This window comes from Carassius gibelio, chromosome A21, assembly GCF_023724105.1.
Source record: "Carassius gibelio isolate Cgi1373 ecotype wild population from Czech Republic chromosome A21, carGib1.2-hapl.c, whole genome shotgun sequence".
Classification (NCBI taxonomy): Eukaryota; Metazoa; Chordata; class Actinopteri; order Cypriniformes; family Cyprinidae; genus Carassius; species Carassius gibelio.
The window spans coordinates 10,359,396-10,379,382 of NC_068391.1; the positions used below are offsets into that span (position 1 = coordinate 10,359,396).

Here is a 19,987-nt window from a genome sequence, read left to right on the forward strand (position 1 = left end):
CGCTACAACTCCTCCACAGACACCAGCTCTACAAATCAGCTCTGAGTTCAGGCATACTAGCCCTGTGAGGTGAGATGTAATCTTTTACAATATGTGATAATCATTAGAATCTGACCTGATGAACATGACCATCTTGATCGTTCACATTGTAGTTCACCCATGCAAGAAAGCTTAGACTGGCCTTCAAGAGAGCAAGTGGAGTTCACAAGATTGAACCCCTCCAGAACTAAAGATAATACAGGTTCTGTGTGCTTTTGCTAGTGATAACTTTCAGTCTGTAGTTCATTTCACCTTAGTGTAATTTGCCTCTGGGATTTCATCATACATTTCAGAAGGAGAATGGTGTATGGTAACAGCCACTCGCTCATTGCTTGGCAGGGAAAGAAGAGGCCAGAGGGAAGACCAGCACAGGGTGTTTCACAACATCTTGCCAAGAGTGAGATTTAATCATTTTCTTGTTTTATTCTATTTTATTTTGTATACTCCATCCTCTTCTCATAATATATATTTTAAGAGATAGGAGTCTAATGTATTCTGTGCTCTGCTGTTTTAAAGCATTATTAAAGGGGTACTCCAGCCCAAAGTGAAAATTTTGTTATAATGAAAATCATTAATCACTTACAGTGCATTTCATACTTTTCTGGACCTTGACAACTTGTAACTTATACTTGGCAGTCAATGGGACCATCTGAAGACTCCCAGTTTTAATCCAAAATATCTTAAATTGAGTTCCAAAGACGAACAAAGCTTTTATGGGTTTGGAACGACATGGGGGTAAGTGATTAATGACAAAACTTTCATTTTGAGTTGGAGTATCCCTTTAAGTGCTACAGTTGGATAATTAAAATCACAAATAAATCAGGCAGTGCAATTGATTCATTGATAATGTAAACATCTCAGAAGAATGAGTCATTTATGAACTCTTGCCCAAGGGTTTGATTTCTCCCCATCCCCCAGATCTGAGTTTACAAAAACTAAGGACTGATCTTATTGCAACAGTCACTAATGGTATCTGCCAGGATTTGCTACCAATGCTATACAATGTTAAGGTTAGGGATAGGGTTAATATCTGTTTCACCATTTTGTAGGCAATCAACACTGTCATTGACATTATCAATAAGTATAAGTATAATTGGCCACTAGAAGGAGTGTGTGATTGAAGCTCTAATTTCAAAGGAATGGAAAATTTTCTGAAATGCTGCATTAAAAAGCTGTGTGTTTAAAAAAAAAAAAAGTGAAATGCGGTAAAGTAAAGATAGCCTTTTGAAAATTGGTACTGCTTACCATTTGCTTTTGACTCTTGACAATTAAAGGAAAAACTGCATAAGTAACAAAGCAGTTAATTAAAGGCAATTCATTTTGACAATTTATTGTAAACAAATCTTCTTTTTGTTTCGTAGGCGCATTTTCTCCAGCCAAATAAAGAATCAAGTGCTTTTTCACCCTATGCTAATGACTTCTGCTTGAACGGTAGAGATGCCAAGAACATTGCTGAGTCCCCCAGGAGCAGTCGTAAGCTGCACCCGCTGACACAGCCGGGCTTCTACAGTCCAAAAATCCCCCGATCAAAACACTTTGAAGCTGCACAGTCTGCAAAAAAATCTTTGAAAGGATCTTCTTCTACAAACAACTTGAAAGAGTTCTTTGCTCTCACGTTGCCTCTTCCGTGCTCCAGAACTGCTGTTCTAAAAACCAGGTGAGCTGCATAAATGTCATAATGAACAGTATGAGCAATTTCTGTTGAAAAGGCCAGATTAAACCTGTATGAATTTCCATGATGCCCCACGAATGCTTTTCAGACATGACTGAGTAATTGTAATATTATTGTGCCCCTCCATTCACTCCCACCCATGAGATCCCACGGGGAGGGGTGGAACAGTCAGTAAAAAGTGGGACATTCCCACCACGTTGCATAGAGTTGTTCCCTGACCCTAAGTCCATATTTTGTATGACTGGAGTTCTGAGTCTGATTTGTTGTATTGCTGGAAGCTACCAATATCAGCAAGAAAAAAAAGGACATTAGAATTCTATAAGGAAATGACTTTTATTTTATTTTATTTTATTTTTTATATTTCTGTCTTTATTTTTGCAGTGTATGGACAGCTTACCTTATTCTTTGTTTATTGTTTATTGTTATCTGTGTGTCTATGGTCATTGTGTTTAATTTCTGCCAGCCCTTTGTGTTCCAAACCACAAAAAGTTACAACGTTTGTGGTGGAAAAGCCTCCTTTGATGAGAGCTGTGGTTTCTCAAACTTCACCAACCTCAAGTCAACCTGACAAAGAGCACTTCAGCCAACTCCAGCCAAGAGAGGACAGTCTCATCAAGAGCCAGGACTGCAGTTTGTTCAGTCTGCAGGAACCCAAGAGCAAACCTCCTAGATATGACCAACCTGTCTGGAGTCAGAGCCAGAATTTATCTACCAGGGATCATCTTTCTATTAACACAGTACATCTGTTCCCTGAATGCCATTCTAGAGCAGACCAGCCTGCAATGCTTTGTCCAAAACTGGAAAAGGCAAATCATGAGAGATTTAGCTTGAGTGTTGACGCTGACATTAAACAATCTCAAGATGACCCTGACTGGTCATGTCAACTTCAAACCAGCCCAGCTATACCTGACTGCAACCCAAAACAAAAGAAGACAAAATATACACAACATAGAGAAACCATTGATGTTAGAAACACAGATCACAACCATGTAAATAGGTAAGAGTATGGCAGCTCTTTATAGGGGTATTCTTATTATTTTTAATGTACTTTTTCAAAATAGTAGCTAAAAGTATTGTATAGTAGTATGTGCAAACAGTAATAAAGCTTTTAAAATAGCTGCTACCACAAGCACTATAGGTTCAGTTCCAATGAGATGTGTAGCAATTTCTCATTAGAATACTTGATTTTGATTGGTCAATCGCAATTTAGTGTTCAGATTAATATTCATGTTGTTTATAGTAACACCATGTACCATTATGCTGATAGAATGAAAAATAAATAAATAAATAAATAAAAACAAAAAATGCAAGGCCAAGAGACCTTAACATTTTTAAAAGTTGGACTACTATTAACTTAAGCTGCGTTGTCGTAACATGACAAAAATCCACAAAATGTATAATCTGAAACAAATTTTGTTAGTAGTTTGTTTTGCACTGGTTGAACTTTTTCTTTTCAGTCAGGTGGATGTGAACTCAAAGAATGTGTTTGGTGAGCCTCGGGTGATCGCATCACTGCGAGCCGCATGTTCCCCGCGGCCTGTTCGTAAGAGCACAGTGGTCGAGGACTTGAAAAAACTCATTGTGATGGATGACACAGAGGACAGCAATCAGGGTGATTCGGTATGTGATTTATTTGGCTTATATTCAGAAGTTCTGACTTCTAAAGAACTTGACAGCCTAGGACAATAATGTGAAAAAGCAGGTAGCCTATTGTTCTGCTGAGTATTGGTAATGTGAGCAGTATGTTGCAATGTGTTTACTGTCTCTTGTAGTCACCTCAACAAAAAGAGGCAGGTCTTTGCAGCAGTTTGCGAATGTCAGGTTCATGTGCAAGTCCATCATTACTCAGTCAAAATAACCCAGTGTCTCCCTCACTCACACCCATCCATCTCAACCTGCAAACATGTCAAACAGGCAAGAGTTATTCCTTTTATGAAGCATGACGTCATTATTATATGCTATAGTAATAATATGTTCTGTTGCAGTTCACATATATTCTGATTTTATCAGTTGCTCTTCAACTGGTATTACCTTGACTTTAAGATATTTTTCTAGTATACATTGGCACTCACTGGTTGTCTTTTCCTAGAATGTGGAGGATCGCCTGAGCAGGCTGAATCTGACCTGTGGGGCAGAAACCAGCATCCTGATCCTGAACTCATGCCCCTGCCAAACACAGCCTGTCATCTCGACTGGAGTAGTTTAGTTCAAGCAGCCCAAGAATATAAGAGTAAGTATCAAAGGACAAATAAATATGTTGAGTCAATATTATTCACATGCAGTGGTCCCAAATGTCAATTTGTACATTTAAGCCACATTTGCTATTGTACAAATGTAATTGCAATAGATTAGAGGTCTCCAAAGCTGTTCCTGGAGGCCCACTCTCCTGGGGAGTTTAGCTCCAACACAGGACAGAAGAAAATGGCCTTCCAGGAACAGGTTTGGACACTTCTGTACTATAACTTCATTTTTCGAAGTCGTTAGATGCGAGGAAGTGGAATGAAAAAAACAAACAAAGCAAAACGCAAGGTCAAGTGACCTTAACTGCTTTAAAGTTAACTACTTTTAGCTTGAGGCACATTTTTATAACGTTTTGTCAAGCACAGAGGACATCGCAGTGGTCAAAAATGTTCATGTGTATTCACATACAAAAATGCACTCTGTGAACGCCCCCTTGTTCATTTTTATTTATACACTTTTCGAGCTATTTTTGAAACTAACCCAACGCTGTGGTGATTTTTTAGTGGATGTATAAATATCCCTTCAAGCAGGGGCGTAGATTACGCGGGGGACGCGAGAGGCATCCAGCTGCAGCCCCGCAGACTTACTTCTTGCTAGACACCAGTGGCTGGACACCGGTGGATGGACAGCAGACGTCATTTCCGTATCGTCATTCAATTTTCAAATTGACGTCATTTCCGTATCGTCGTTCACTTTTCAATTTTGACGCGCCATGCAGATGTCAGCGGTAAGAAAAAATAATAAACTGTCGATGATTTATAGGTCATGTCAGAATTCAAATGTACAAACTAGCTAGTTAAAAAAAATCGTCTTGTTTTCAAGGTACTGTGTCATGTTTTTTAAAGGTATTAGTGAACTCTGGTGTGCCTCAATTCTAGAGCTAACATTAGTTTGCTACCATACAAGACTTGTACTCTAATATAGTTAAATATAAACATGCTCATTCTAATCATATTGTACATCTGTTCTTGCTTTAGGTGTGGTGAATGTCAAAAAACTGCCCCAGGCTGTAAGAGACGTGTGTCCCTTTTAAAATTGTACATTGCAGAAATTGCAGATGTTTTTTCAAAGACTGGGTGGGGTTCTGTGGAAACGGAAGACGTGGAGACCTGCGAGGGTTTTATTACAGACCCTGAATTTCCTGAGCATTGCCTGTTTTAGGGGGCAGGAATGAGGTGTGCAATAGTTTATTTGGAATTGTTCATGTTTTATTTTCTCTTGAAATAGGGCCTGACTGTGGCATCTTCGTTCTGATGGTCAGATTTGACAAGTTTTACTAATTAGATTGTGTAATTTCCAATAAATATTGCAAAACCATGAAGTGTTAATTTGATCTGGATTGTTTGGTAAATTGTCTGATCATGTGAATCTACATATATTTTAAAAACAGAAGTGGTTACATTTACAAAAAAAGAAGAAGAATTGAATATCCAAATGGGCAAGGCAAAAAACTGTGGTCAATTAACATGTACAAGTCTGTTGTATTGACAAAACGTTATATATACGTTTAGGTCACAAAAAATATGATCTGAACAATATATATTTTCAAGGTGGTTCTTGTGAATGCAGTTTGCATGAATTATTGATGTTATAATATTAAGTATATTATTGAGAATTGTTTTATGTAAAGAGATATGATAAATATCATATTTCAATTTGCACACAGCTTTTATATTATATACGGAAATACGGAAAAGGCGTGTGCAATTAAGCCTACAAAGAATGCTGTCTATCCACTGGTGAAAACAGAAAGTAAATATGCTGTCTATCCATAGGTGAAAATATAAAATAAATATGCTGTCTATCCATAGGTGAAAATATAAAATAAATATACTGTCCATCCAGAGGTGAGAACTAAATATGCTGTCTATCCATAGGTGAAAATATAAAATAAATATGCTGTCTATCCAGAGGTGAAAATATAAAATAAATATTCTGTCCATCCAGAGGTGAGAACTAAATATGCTGTCTATCCATAGGTGAAAATATAAAATAAATATTCTGTCCATCCAGAGGTGAAAATATAAAATAAATATGCTGTCTATCCATAGGTGAAAATATAAAATAAATATGCTGTCTATCCATAGGTGAAAATATAAAATAAATATGCTGTCTATCCAGAGGTGAAAATATAAAATAAATATACTGTCCATCCAGAGGTGAGAACTAAATATGCTGTCTATCCATAGGTGAAAATATAAAATAAATATTCTGTCTATCCAGAGGTGAGAACTAAATATGCTGTCTATCCAGAGGTGAAAATATAAAATAAATATATCTCAATCCAGAGGTGAAAATATAAAATAAATATATCTCAATCCAGAGGTGAAAATAGGAAATAAAATTGCTGTCCATCCAGCGGTGAAAACATCTCGGTTACGTATGTAACCTTGGTTCCCTGAATAGGGAACGAGATGCTGCGGTGACGTCACCACGTATGGGAACACCTCTGGTGTGACGAATGTCTGAAGCCCTATACCATCCCGCCAATCCTATTGGCCAAATGGCGCATAGCACCACCCTGCGCATGCGCACGCATGATATACCTGGGTGCAGCGCGCCATTTCGCTCAGATTTCATGACTGAAGATGAAGAGTTATCAAGGTACGGAACGGCCAGAACCGCAGCATCTCGTTCCCTATTCAGGGAACCAAGGTTACATACGTAACCGAGATGTTCCCTATCATAGGTCACTTCGATGCTGCGGTGACGTCACCATGTATGGGAACGATATACCAAAACGCCTGACGTACCTGATAACTGAGATCCGAGGAAGCAACTGCTCAAGCGGAGAGAACCCGGGAGCCAGGGGCCATCCTCACATCCAGACTGTAGGACTTGATAAAAGTGCTCGGTGAGGACCATCCTGCCGCAGCACAGATATCATCCATAGAAGAGCCACTGAGAAAAGCTTGAGAAGAAGCTACAGCTCGAGTGGAATGAGCCTTAACCCCTAAGGGCGAAGCGAGTCCGCGCGCCTCATAGGCCAAAGAAATTGCCTCCACCAGCCAATGGGACATGCGCTGCTTTGTAACTGCATGGCCCTTACTTTTATGTCCAAAGCAGACAAACAGCTGGTCAGATTCACGCCAAGGGGCTGTGCGATCCACATAAGTCTTTAAAGCTCTCACAGGGCAAAGACTTAGATCTCCTGACCCGGCCTCAGCAGGTGAAAAAGCTTCCAGAACCACTTGCTGAAAGCGAAAAGGGTTAGATGCGACCTTAGGAACATAGTTAGGCCTGGGCCGCAGCAGCACCTTCACAGAGCCCGGTGCGAATTCCATGCATGAAGGTGAAACAGAAAGAGCCTGTAAATCCCCAACTCTCTTGAGGGAGGATAAAGCCATGAGAAGAAGTGTCTTCAGTGTCAGGAATTTATCTGATACGGTCTCCAAGGGCTCAAACGGATGCCCTGATAAACCTAACAACACAATGGATAAATCCCATGAAGGAACTCGCACAGGGCGGAAAGGCCTCAGCCGTCGCGCACCCTGTATGAAACGAGAAACTAATGGATGACGCCCCACAGAGGCACCGCCTATGTATTCGTGGTAAGCTGAAATGGCTGCCACGTAAACCTTTAAAGTGGCTGGTGTAACGCCATCCGAGAAACGCTCCTGGAGGAACTCCAGCACTGAAGCCACTGGGCAGTAAACTGGATCCACATTATGATTGCCACACCAGGCTGTAAACAGTCTCCACTTGAAAGCATATAAGCGTTTCGTAGAAGCTGCTCTAGAACTCAATATAGTCTCAGTAGTTTCAACAGAAAGACCGGGACATACTAATGCACTCCGCTCAATGGCCACGCCCACAGTTTCCACAGATCTGGCCTCGGGTGCCAAATCAGCCCCTGTGCTTGTGATAATAAATCCTGTCTGAGGGGAATCTCCCACGGAGAGCCCGCTAGCAGACTGATCAGATCCGCAAACCACGGCTGCGTGTGCCATCGCGGAGCCACCAGCAGCAGCTGTTCCACTCTGTCCCGGCGTAATCTGCATAATACCGCTGGGATCAAACGAATCGGAGGAAAAGCATACAGACTGGTCCTGGGCCAGCTGTGAGCTAACGCATCCACGCCCGGGGGCGATGGGGAGCGTAGGGAGAACCATAGCGGGCAATGCGAAGTCATGCTCGACGCGAATAAATCCACTTTCGCTTTGCCGAATATCCGCCATAAAAGATCCACCGTCTGGGGGTGTAATCGCCATTCTCCCTGTTCCAGAGCCTGTCTGGATAGCAGGTCCGCTCCGAAATTCAATCGTCCGGGGGCATGAATGGTCCGGATCGAAAGAAACTTGTCCCGAGACCACAGAAGAACACGCCTCGCCAGCCTGCACAGGGGGCGAGAGCGCAATCCTCCTTGATGGTTCAGATAAGACACAACCGCTGTGTTGTCTGATCTGAGCAGCACATGACGGCCGATCAGCAGATCCGCGAAATACTGGAGAGCCAGAAAAACTGCCAGTAATTCCAGTCTGTTTATATGCCAGCCGCGCTGAGCCGCTGTCCACACTCCGTGGGCTGGTCGCCCTCGACACACAGCTCCCCAACCAGTCAAAGACGCGTCCGTCGTGACAGTCTCTCGGAAAGCATAAATTCCCAGTCGAACTCCTGACAGGAGGAATTCGGTTGACATCCAAATTTTTAGCGACATCACACACCGCCGTGTCACCAAAATCGTGCGATGCGGGAGACAACGGGGTGAAATATTCCGCCTTTTCGTCCACCACTGAAAAGGGCGCATTTGAAGCAATCCCAGACGAATCACGGGGGATGCTGCTGCCATTAGACCCAAGAGCCTGAGGCACAATCTCACTGTCACCGTGCGACCCGCTTTGAAGTGCCGCACGCATGACGCAATCGACTGAGCGCGCGGGAGAGAAAGCTTCGCTGTCATCGCGCGAGAGTCCAGATCTATTCCCAGAAAAGTTATCCGTTGAGAGGGAGTTAAAACACTCTTCTTGAAATTTGTTCGTAAGCCCAGGCTGTTTAAATGATTCAGCACAAGATCTCGGTGAGAGTGTGCTTGAGTCCGCGATTGCGCTAGCACCAGCCAATCGTCCAAATAATTCAACACACGAATGCCCTGGAGCCGCAACGGGGCCAGTGCTGCGTCCATGCATTTTGAGAAAGTACAGGGCGCTAAAGCCAAGCCAAAGGGAAGAACGCGGTACTGATACGCTTTGCCCTCTAAAGCGAATCTGAGGAACTTCCTGTGTCTCTTGACGATCTGAATATGGAAATACGCATCCTTCAGATCGATCGTAATAAACCAATCGCCTGGTCGGATCTGAGACAGAATAGATTTCACCGTCAACATCTTGAATTTGCTCGGTCTGAGTGCAAGATTCAGACGGCGTAAATCCAGAATGGGTCGTAACCCGCCGTCTTTTTTCGGTACCACGAAATAACGGCTGTAAAAACCTGTCTCCATCTGAGAGGGGTGTACTTCTTCTATAGCCCCTTTGCTCAGCAGAGCTGACATTTCCTGTCGCAGCACCGCCATTTCCGTAGACTTCACCGTAGTGGAAAGAATTCCGCGGAAAGGAGGCGGGCCTTTCCGAAACTGAATGGTGTATCCGTGACAAACCGTGCGTAACACCCATTGAGGAATGCCGGGCAAGCGTTCCCACGCGGCCCGAAACAATATTAGCGGTTTCAAAACTTCCGCTCCTTGCAACGCCGTCATACGCGTTAAAACGACCGGACACGAAAAACCCGTGGTGTTCGTGCACTGGGGAAGCGTATGCACCAGAGTCGTTGCGTTCCGTTGAGCATAATCCTGAAACGTGTCCACGGCAGGAATTAGGCCAACAGATGGAACATCGGGCTCTGCCGCTAGCGAAAAAGCAGCGGCTGTGCGAGCCGTCATAAACGGGCCGTTTGTGCAGGGTCCTTGAGTCGTCCCTCGAACTCCAAAAGCAGGATTGCGCAGAGTGTCTGAGGGAGCGTCTATTATTACAGTTCGATCCAATGTTGCTCGAGGCGCTGTTAGCGGCGAGACAATCAATGTTTGAGCATGGGGACTGCAATGAGAGTGTGGGATGCGCGAAAGCGGTCCGACAGCGCTCTCTAGCGGAGGGCACAGTCCCTGGCAAGCAGCAAAAAGATCAGGAGCTGCTATTCGGCACCCGAGAACGAGAGGCTTTAGCCGTCGAGGTCAGGTTCAATCGCTTACGTTGACGCTGGTGCGCCGGAGGAAAAACCCTAGGGCCCCAGTCCTTACGAGGAGGCGCCATAGGTGTGGGTTCCTCTCGAGAGGCTGCTCGCTGGCGGTGAGAGGAGGTTGAGCGAGAACGCGCGGGCGCTTGCCGGCGTTCGACCTCCCTGGGTCTGCGGGGAATCAGCTGGCGGAAAGCGGCTGATTGCTGTTTCGCTGCCCTGAACTTCTCCACTACTGACGTGACAGCCTCACCGAACAATCCATCCCTGGAGACAGGGGCATCCATAAGGAAAGATTTATCCTTCTCCTTAATATCGGTGAGATTAAGCCAGAGGTGGCGCTCAACCGAAATCAAACCGGCCATAGTACGGCCCACTGCACGAGCGGTATGCTTGGTAGCGCGTAGCGCCAAATCCGTGGCTCTACGCAGTTCTTTCACTGCCTCCGGTGTGATGCCCTCACCTTCATCTAATTCCTTCAATAACTCCGCTTGGTAGGCCTGAAGGACCGCCATAGAGTGGAGCGATGCAGCCCCCTGACCAGCCGCCATGTAGGATTTACCCACCAAACTAGACGTGACTCGACACGCCTTCGAAGGAAGAAGGGGGCGAGACTTCCAAGCCGCGGCCGAACTAGGCGCAAGGTGTTCGGCGAGAGTCTCTTCCACCGGGGGCATCATAGTATAGCCATGGTTCGCCATATCAGAAACGGTGGCGAAATCCGCGGCCGCAGCGTTAGTGATCCGCGCCGAAAACGGCTGTTTCCAGGACCTCGAAACCTCCTGGTGGAGGTCCGGGAAAAAAGGCAAAGGCCTCCGGGGCTGTGTAGGTGTCCGACTGGTTAGAAAACGGTCGTCCAGCTTAGAAGAAGGTTGGGCCTCGGCCTTGTCAACCTCCCAGTCTAGCCCCAATTTACCCACCGCACGAGAAACCACATCCAACAGCTCACTGTAGGAGGGGGAAACACGCCTCTCCTGTCCGCTAGGAGGAAGAGGGCTAGTGTCGGTTGCGAAGTCCTCAGACCCCGAGGCCGCGGTGGATAAAACATCGTCGTCATAGCGTCCACAACCGAAGGAGATGGCGGCGCATGCCTCCGGTGTGGGAAGTAAATCCTCATTAGAGAAGACGACGGGCTCAGTATAAGTTTTATTCTGCAGCAGGGTAGGGGAGAGCGAGCGATGTGGAGAATATTCCAGCGCTGCGCTGTCCACAAAGTCCATGTCGCACGTGTCACCCCAGGCCCTCGCCTCGTGCGGTGCCTCGGCAGTCGCAGAGGTGACCTGACGGGGGTTAGACTCGAGGGCGACATTAGAGAATACTTCCACCCTGGAGCGCAGTACTCTGAGCCGCAGGCCATCACAATGGGGACAGGAAGAAAGGCCGCTAAGCGCCGCCTGTGCGTGATGTAAACCAAGACATACTACGCACCTGTCATGAGTGTCCCCCGCCGTGATGTACCTGGTACATGGCTCCTTACATTTTCAAAAACTCATCGCGTCCGCGAAGAGGAGTTAACACTGCTCGAAGAGATCGCTGGAGAACGCGAGACGATAGGGCACAGATGATTCGCTATTCCTGAAGGAATGAAATCTGAGCGAAATGGCGCGCTGCACCCAGGTATATCATGCGTGCGCATGCGCAGGGTGGTGCTATGCGCCATTTGGCCAATAGGATTGGCGGGATGGTATAGGGCTTCAGACATTCGTCACACCAGAGGTGTTCCCATACGTGGTGACGTCACCGCAGCATCGAAGTGACCTATGATAGGGAACGGAAATTAGCGGCGAAACGGAAATGACGGAGAAAATGGAAATGACGTAGGCTGTCTATCCACTGGTGTCCAGCCAGTGGTGTCTAACCGGAGGTGAGTCTGCGGGGCAGCAGCTGGATGCTATTGGGGGACGCGGGCGACGTGTCCCCTCCACTTTTAATATCATGGAAATTCATCCCCCGCACTTTTTCGGTCAAGTCTTCTCATAGAGGTTTTCAAGAGCTGGTGTGAATAAATATAGGTTTAAACTCAAAGAGACAGGATAGTTTGCATATCATTTGATATTTAATTCGGACCCAGAATACAGCGAGATAGACATCACAGAGCGCAAACTCTCATGCCGTGTGCGTTTCATTCATACTCGAAGCCCGATAGACGGCGGGCCGAGGGGAGATTTCGTGTTTTCAAACGATCTGTGGCGAGGGATAACCCAGTTTATTATATGTAACCGCTACGCTTTTCAACAAAGCAAATAAAAATTGTTGCCACTCAAACACTTTGCACATTACTATAATATCGGTAATTTTCTCCAGGTTATTTTACCGGCGAATAGAGCAAGCAGCTACATGCGGGGTCCGACCTGCATGACGTATTTGTTGCCTTCAGCCAATAGCGTGCGTGGAAAGTGTCGGTGATGCGTTTGTGAATGCACTGGCGCGCTTCGCGCCCACGATTTAAGATTGTACTATTTTACCTAATTTTGCTACATATTCAGTTTGACACAAAATTATAATGTAGAGGTTACGTTATACGATATCCTGTCATTTCTTTGTAATCTTTAATAAATACACCCTTCTGATTTAACACATTTGACATAAATGGTATTGCTTGGAAACAGCGTCATGAAAAAATGAGACAGACAATACTTTTTTTCCTGCCCATGTTTACTTGGATGAAATGAAAAAACATGAAGTGCTGTATGCATATATTTGAGGGAAGTGGTGGACCCACCATTCCCTTCACAGACATAAGTTGGGAGAAATTTATTAAATCAGTATTTCTGTGGAAAGACCTTGAGGGCATAGAAGGTATCATTGCAGAAGAGGCAGTACGGGCATACAAGTTACAAAGCCAAGAACCTACAAACCAGTTAGTCAAACCAGCTAACACTGGCTACCACAGGGAGTGCTACAGTCATTTGACAAATATTACGAAGATAAAACGAGCACAAAGGAGAAGAGAGAAACTGCAAAGGAAGGTTGGCATTATATTGTAGACAGGCAGTGCATCATTGGACATACAGTACAGGTCAAAAAGTTTGGAAACAGTACTATTTTTAATGTGTTTTTTTTTTTTTAATGAGTTTCTTCCGCTCATCAAGCCTGCATTTATTTTATCTAAAATACAGGGGGGGGGGGGGGGGGGATGTAATATTGTGATTATATTATTACAATTAAAATAATTAAATAATTCATTAAATAATTGATTTTCAATTTATTATACTTTAAATTATCATTTATTTTTGTGATGCAAAGCTGAATTTTTAGGATCATTATCACACAATCCTTTAGAAATCATTCTAATATGATGATTCATTATCAAAGTTGGAAACAGTTCTGCTGCTTAATATTTTTTCAGAACATGTGTTACTTTTTTAGGATACTTTGATGAATAAAAAGTAAAACAGAACAAAAAAAGCAGCAGCAGCTATGTTTTTAAAATACAAATATTTTGTAACAACAATATACACTACTGGACAGTCTTTTTTTTTTTTTTTTTTTTAAATTAAATCAATACTTTTATTCAGCAAGGATATGTTAAATTGATAAAAAGTGTTAGTAAATAAGATTTATATTATTAGATTTTTTTTTCTTTTTAGTCTTTTATTCATCAAATATATTAGACAGCCTGAATAAATGTGTGTATATATATATATATATATATATACTCATTTATTCAGGCTTGAGTAGAAGAGACTTATTTCAAAAACATAAAAAATTGTAATGTTTTCTAAACTTTTGACCTGTACAGTGCAGAATGGACAGTAATACAGTTAAGAAAGTAGTATTTACAGTAATATAAATTAAATATAAGAGCAGAATAGATATACAGTATGAACAACACATACAGATATGTGCAGTGTAGTTGCAGTAACAACATGAGATTAGTACAAAAAACTACATGAAATGTTTTGGCAAACTTTTAAGTTGGCTTAAAGCCTAGCCCGAAAGTTAAGGCAATAAAGTTCAATAGACAGGTAGAAAGAAAAAAAGAAATAGATAAGAAAAAAAAAAAAAAAAGAAAAGGTTAGAAAGAAATCTAGAAAGAAGGATAGATAGAAAAAAGACATGACTTCAGGGAGTTTAGATTTGAGTTAAACTTAATATTGCTACACAATGAATTAACTAATATAATAAAAACATGCAAAAATTAACTCTTCCTATTACGGCCTCATTAACATCAAGGACGGAAACACTCCATGCCGGGAAATTGCTACTCGCCGCCAAAGGGAAAAGGGACGAGTCTCTCCTTCTCCATATCCAAGACAGGGACTTGGTGGCTAGTGAAGCACGGTATCACTTCACTTGCTATCGAGATTATACCTGGTATCTGACCACACACAAAATTGAGAGAACAGAAACAAACCTATATGAAAATGGATAGAAGCACTTCTGCAAAACAATCATTGAGGAGAGGCTGTTAAAACAACGCGAGGTACTTCGACTGTCAAAAAGCTGAACTTGCTTTTAAAAAAAATCTGTGGAAGAAACAGAGGGAGTGAACATTACAGCTTATATGGCACACTCACTCAAGTCAAGACTTCACAAGTCTTATCCCTTCTTGAAATTCCTGAAGGCATCCACAACCTACCTTGTATATGTGGACAACCTGTCATACTGGAACTTGTGCACTGCTCATGTAAAAAAACGAATTGTGTTAAAGGTAGATGCACATGTAAACTGCAAGAGCTGCCTGCCATGTACAAACCTCTGTCAGTGTTTAATCTTTGACAATAAGTCACTTGGAGATGACTAGGGCACACGTGTGTATGTATGTACACATGTGGGGAGATGCGTGTTTGCTACTCTTGAAGAAGTAAATATGTATGACAGGTTTATGTACATTATAATTCTACTTTGTTTGATAGTCTATGTTTTTTGATAGTTATACTTATAATCTTGTTTGTTTTACATGCAGTTTATGTTCTTTGATAGTGATAATCTTATTTCTAATACATACAGTTCTAACTAACGTTAGAGTTCTTAGCTCTCCGGTATGAATATTGATTAGAATATTAGGATACGGACTCTATAACGTTATGTCAGATTTAACTGGTAATTAAATATATGTCTTAAACATCAACAGGTTCATGTTCGCCTTGAGTCTAAGGTAATTATCCACCAACATACAGTGGAGCTGTAGTCTATGCGAGTTGGACGAAGTGTCACAGTTAGAATGTAATGTTTACACCAAATCAAATATGTAATCGCATGATGCTATTTACTGCCAGAGCCGTTAAATACGATATTCTCAACGGCTCTGGCTACTGCTAGTTCGCCAGCTGAAACGTTACCCTACTTAAAACGACACTAACGAGACGCTTACACACGTTTGAACAACACAGTGTACAAAACAAACATTTTATATAAATATATTCTAATTAAATGAATACTTACAATCACACAAAGAATGTCATTGACGATCAATGCGCTGCTGGTGCTCGTGTCTGATAGCTAAATCATTCGTGTAACAGCTGTTCTAAATAAGCTACATCTGATTGGATAGTAATAATCCCATGTCAGTATCTTGCCGCGCTATTGGCTCAACTAATATAGTAGGCACCCTCTTTTGCCTGCATATTTACGGATCGTACATTATGATTTCGGGGAAAATGTGCAATAAATGGGAGTGGCAACACATTTCATATCATTGAGAATAAAACAACCGTCCCAACTTTACAAATCCAGGTTCTCCCTCCATAGGGATCATTCATCTCGAAAAGTAAAGCAGATACGGACCCTCGGCCCACCCATAGACAGTAAAAGAAATGGACACAGCGACCCCATTGGAACTCAATTGAGACAAATGAAGCCCATTTTTAGCGTTTTTTAGCACTTCCGTTTCTGACGCGCAGACTCAAACGAAGCTTGACGACGTCAGCAACCTGACTGACAGATGTAGATCTTCTAGTAGCTGTGCGTGCAAACTGCCATCGTTAATCTTGCAAATACGGCGAGCTTGAGCGGAGAGTTCTTTGTCGTGAGTGAGCAGGAGTAAGTAATCTGATTAATTATTTTGTATAGTATTTTAAAATGTAACGCCAGTACGCCATATTAAGTTAATTGCCTGCGAGCTTCTCCTCCTGTCTGTACGGTAATGCGACAGAGAGCCGAGTGGTTATGACGCAATCGTTAGCCTATTTTTTACAAAAACTGTTTATACGGGGCCATAATGTAACATAAAAGGTAATGGAGCCCTTTATACATTGTCGTGTATCTTTAGAAATAAATAATGGACAAACAGAGTCTTTAAACGCCTCAGATGTAAAGTTATTCGCTGTCAAAGTGACGCCAAAATGAATGGGAGTCAATGGGAATGCTAACGCAAGTGAAGTTCTGCTAAAAGATGGCAGCCCCCACCCGACTTCAACTTCCGGTCGAGTTCCTTGCCCCTTGGGCCCACCGTCTACGATGGTAGCCTGACTACGTCAGACTTCCTACTTCCGCTCAATTTCATTTCGCTTCTGTACTCAGTACTCTGTACTCTGTCTACGAAGCAAAGTGAAGTAGCAGAGTCTGGTATTATCAGGCTAGCCGGAGGGCGCTCTCGCGCAGAAATTCATTTCAGGAAGATCCTAATATGGGCAAAAGCGTCCAGCTATCGCTGTATGAAAACAGTTTTTACACAGAAAAAAAGCCCAGAAACTTTTGCAAACGTGAAGACATTAAACATACGATTGCAACAATATACGTTTTTTTCAAGTAATCTCCAGCAGGTGATAAATAAAGGATGAACAATGCAGTACCAATTGATATAGCATTTATTACAGAATAGAAACTATTCTGCCTTATTATGTGATAAAAAAAATTGTTTGTAGTATATAAACAAATCATTATTATTTGTTATTGTCGAGCAGTTATAGATTTCTGAGCCAATTAAAAGCTAGAAATTTTAGAAAAATTAAAGTTGCCTATAGTAGGCTATCCACTACCATTAAAAAGTTTTTGAACTTGTTAATATTTTTTAAATAAGTCTCTTCTGTTCACCAAACCTGCATTTATTTGATCCAAAGTAAAGCAAAACAGAAAATTGTGAAAATTTTTTACTAACCTACTTAAATTAACTGTTTTCTATTTGGATATATTTCAAAATGTAATTTATTGAGATTTCAAAGCTGAACTTTTAGTATCATTGCTCCAGTCACACGATCCTTCAGAAATAATTCTGATATTCTGATTTGTTTCTCAAAAAAAAAACACATTATGATAATGTTGAAACCAGAGGAGTAGATTTTTTTTCAGGTTTCTTTGATCAATAGAAAGTTCAGAAGAACAGCATTTAATTTGAAATGGAAATCTTTTGAAAAATTATTACTTTATCATCACTTTTGATCAATTCATGGTGACCCATACTCAGAATTCGTGCTCTGCATTTAACACATCCAAAGTGCACACACACAGCAGTGAACACACACCCAGAGCAGTGGTCATCATTTATGCTGCGGTGCCCGGGGAGCAGTGGTGTTGCTGGTCTGAGACTCGAACCCACAAAAGAGTCCTTGCTAAATATAAGTGTTAATTTCTATAATTTTTTTCCAAAAAACAAAAATTATATATTGACTCTAAGCTTTTGAATGATATAGTGTATTATGTTGCAAAAGCTTTTTATTTCACATAAATGCTGATCTTTGGATCCTTATATTTATCAAAGAATACTGAAAATTATTATTTATTTTTTTAAATGATGTTTTAAATATTGATAATCAGCAAATCAGCATATTATGATTTCTGAAGGATGTGACACTGAAGACTGGAGTAAAAAAATGCTGAAAATACAACTTTGATCACACAAATAATATAAAATATATTATTATTATATATAAAATATATAAATATATTCAAAATAGGGAAAAAAGTTATTTTAAATATAAAAATATTTCACAATATTACTGTTTTTGCTGTACTTTGGATCAAATAAATACAGGCTTGGTGAGCAGAAGAGACTTCTTTAAAAACAAAATATCTTAGTTCAAAAACTGTTGATTGGTAGGCTATATAGATTACAGAAATGTTATTAGAAATATATATATATATATATATATATATATATATATATATATATATATATATATATATATATATATATATATATTTGTCATATTATTTAAATGTAACAGTTCAGTAAGAAGTTTAATATGAGTAACATGCATTTTAGATACAACATTGGTGAATGCTTTTAATTTGAACTCAGTAATCAAAAATAGTTCCAGGTGAATAAGCATAAAGTGCGTCCAAGCACCACAAGGCTGTGGTGATTCATTCCTGGATGAATGAATCAGAATGTTTCAACAGTTGTTCAATCATTTGCTCTTAAACTGTTTTTGTTTTTGTTCCTGAGTGAATCTGTTTTTTTTTTTGTTTTTTTTTTTTTAATTAATAATTTTATTCAGAACATAATTTGTAAATGTGTGCATACATAGTTATGTGTTGTATAGTTGGCTTTATAATTTGTTTAATGCAATGACTTATTAGTTGTAGTATTATTAAAATAAAAGATTCCATGATTACAATACATTTCCAGCACAAAGGATGGCAACCCTTTTGTCAGAAAGGAGTCCTGTATCAAGCAGACCAGACACACCGTCCCATGGAACCTACCAGATCCACCAATCCAGCACCTATTGTAGTGGAGAAGATATAGCGTAAGTGGGGCATATTTTTATTAATTGAATGCCATTTTGATGTTCCTTCTTTGAGTAATAGACACTTGAATAAAAAAAAAAAGGATTCTTTGTTTACATCTATAGTTCCAAGAAGAACCTTTAACATCCATGGAACCTTTCCATTCCACAGAAGGTTTATTTTAATTCAGAACGCTTCTTTAGATTATTAAAATGTTCTTGAAACTAAGAAAAAATGGTTCTTAAAACAACTATTCACTGAAAGGATTTTTGGGAAACCAAAATGGTCCATCGCTGCGAAAAACCTTTATTTTTAAGAGTGTACATAACTATGAATTAACTTGCATGCTTATTTTTTTTAGCAGTGACGTATTCATTGACTTTCCTGACCATCTCTCTCACCTGGAAGGGATGCTTAGTCGACTGAGCAGTGATCTGCTGAAGGTGAGTCTCATTTAGCAGTTAATAAATGTACTATGTGCTCTCCTAGAGGACAAACACGCTCACAAACACCGCGTGTTCCTCTGATTTAGGAGAAGAGAGACAAGGTGGATCTTCTGGCAGAGGTGTTGAAGCTACGCATTAGCAACCAGCATCTGAGAGAAGAGTCCCTCTGTGCAGTTGCACAACTACACAAAATCAGCAAAATTTTAAATAAGACACCTGGAGGGATGGAGTAATGCAGGGTTGCAAGCAAAAAGACTACAAATCTGGATATCGCCAGATATTTTTTCATGTTTGCATTTTCTGCGCTGATGTGGGAAGTCAAAATCTGCTTTTCTGAACTCTTCTGTTGGCACAGGTCTCACACGAGTTTGAAAACACAAAACAAACTGAACTCAGTCAAGGTTTATTAACAGCACAGTACAAACCAGAACAACTTTCATAAGGTTGGTAACTCTCACGGGAAACGTATCACAGCTCCTCTATCTATCTGAATAATTAGGTTAAGGGCTTAAGGCTATAAAAAACAGCTATAAACCAGCTTAATATAAAACATTATAATAAATATATAAATATATATACAAAGACAGACACTTAACATTTGCCATATATTATAAATAAGTAATAAAATCTGAATGTTTAATCTAACAATGTTAAGTCACAATGAAAAATGCTGAAAACAATGTAGATATAAATATGCTCTGTGATGATTAAAAACTGCAGAACAATTAAAAAATATACTTAACACACAATAAATGAGTTCGTTTAAAATCCCTGAGATGCAATTGTGTAAAATCACAACAGTGATTAACAT

The 19,987-nt window shown here is 40.9% G+C and overlaps 2 protein-coding genes and 1 long non-coding RNA gene across 3 annotated transcripts; 2 read left to right on the top strand and 1 right to left on the bottom strand.

Moving 5' to 3' along the window:
* The first annotated feature begins 264 nt into the window (after positions 1-264).
* LOC127942288 (uncharacterized) lies at positions 265-3,654 on the top strand. Its single transcript, XM_052537967.1, has 5 exons — positions 265-436; positions 1,401-1,696; positions 2,175-2,708; positions 3,169-3,331; positions 3,484-3,654. The coding sequence occupies exons 1-5, from the start codon at positions 347-349 to the stop codon at positions 3,652-3,654; spliced, it is 1,254 nt and encodes a 417-aa protein (XP_052393927.1). The 5' UTR covers positions 265-346.
* A 134-nt stretch (positions 3,655-3,788) lies between these two features.
* LOC127942353 (signal-induced proliferation-associated 1-like protein 3) lies at positions 3,789-19,986 on the top strand. The gene is made up of 4 exons (XM_052538039.1): positions 3,789-3,941; positions 18,630-18,750; positions 19,092-19,173; positions 19,263-19,986. The coding sequence occupies exons 1-4, from the start codon at positions 3,872-3,874 to the stop codon at positions 19,407-19,409; spliced, it is 420 nt and encodes a 139-aa protein (XP_052393999.1). The 5' UTR covers positions 3,789-3,871; the 3' UTR covers positions 19,410-19,986.
* Positions 13,254-15,838, bottom strand: LOC127942354 (uncharacterized). The gene is made up of 2 exons (XR_008149288.1): positions 15,506-15,838; positions 13,254-14,438 (listed from the first exon to the last, which is right to left on the bottom strand). It is a non-coding gene; the product is annotated as an uncharacterized LOC127942354 (long non-coding RNA).
* Position 19,987: the final 1 nt, after the last annotated feature.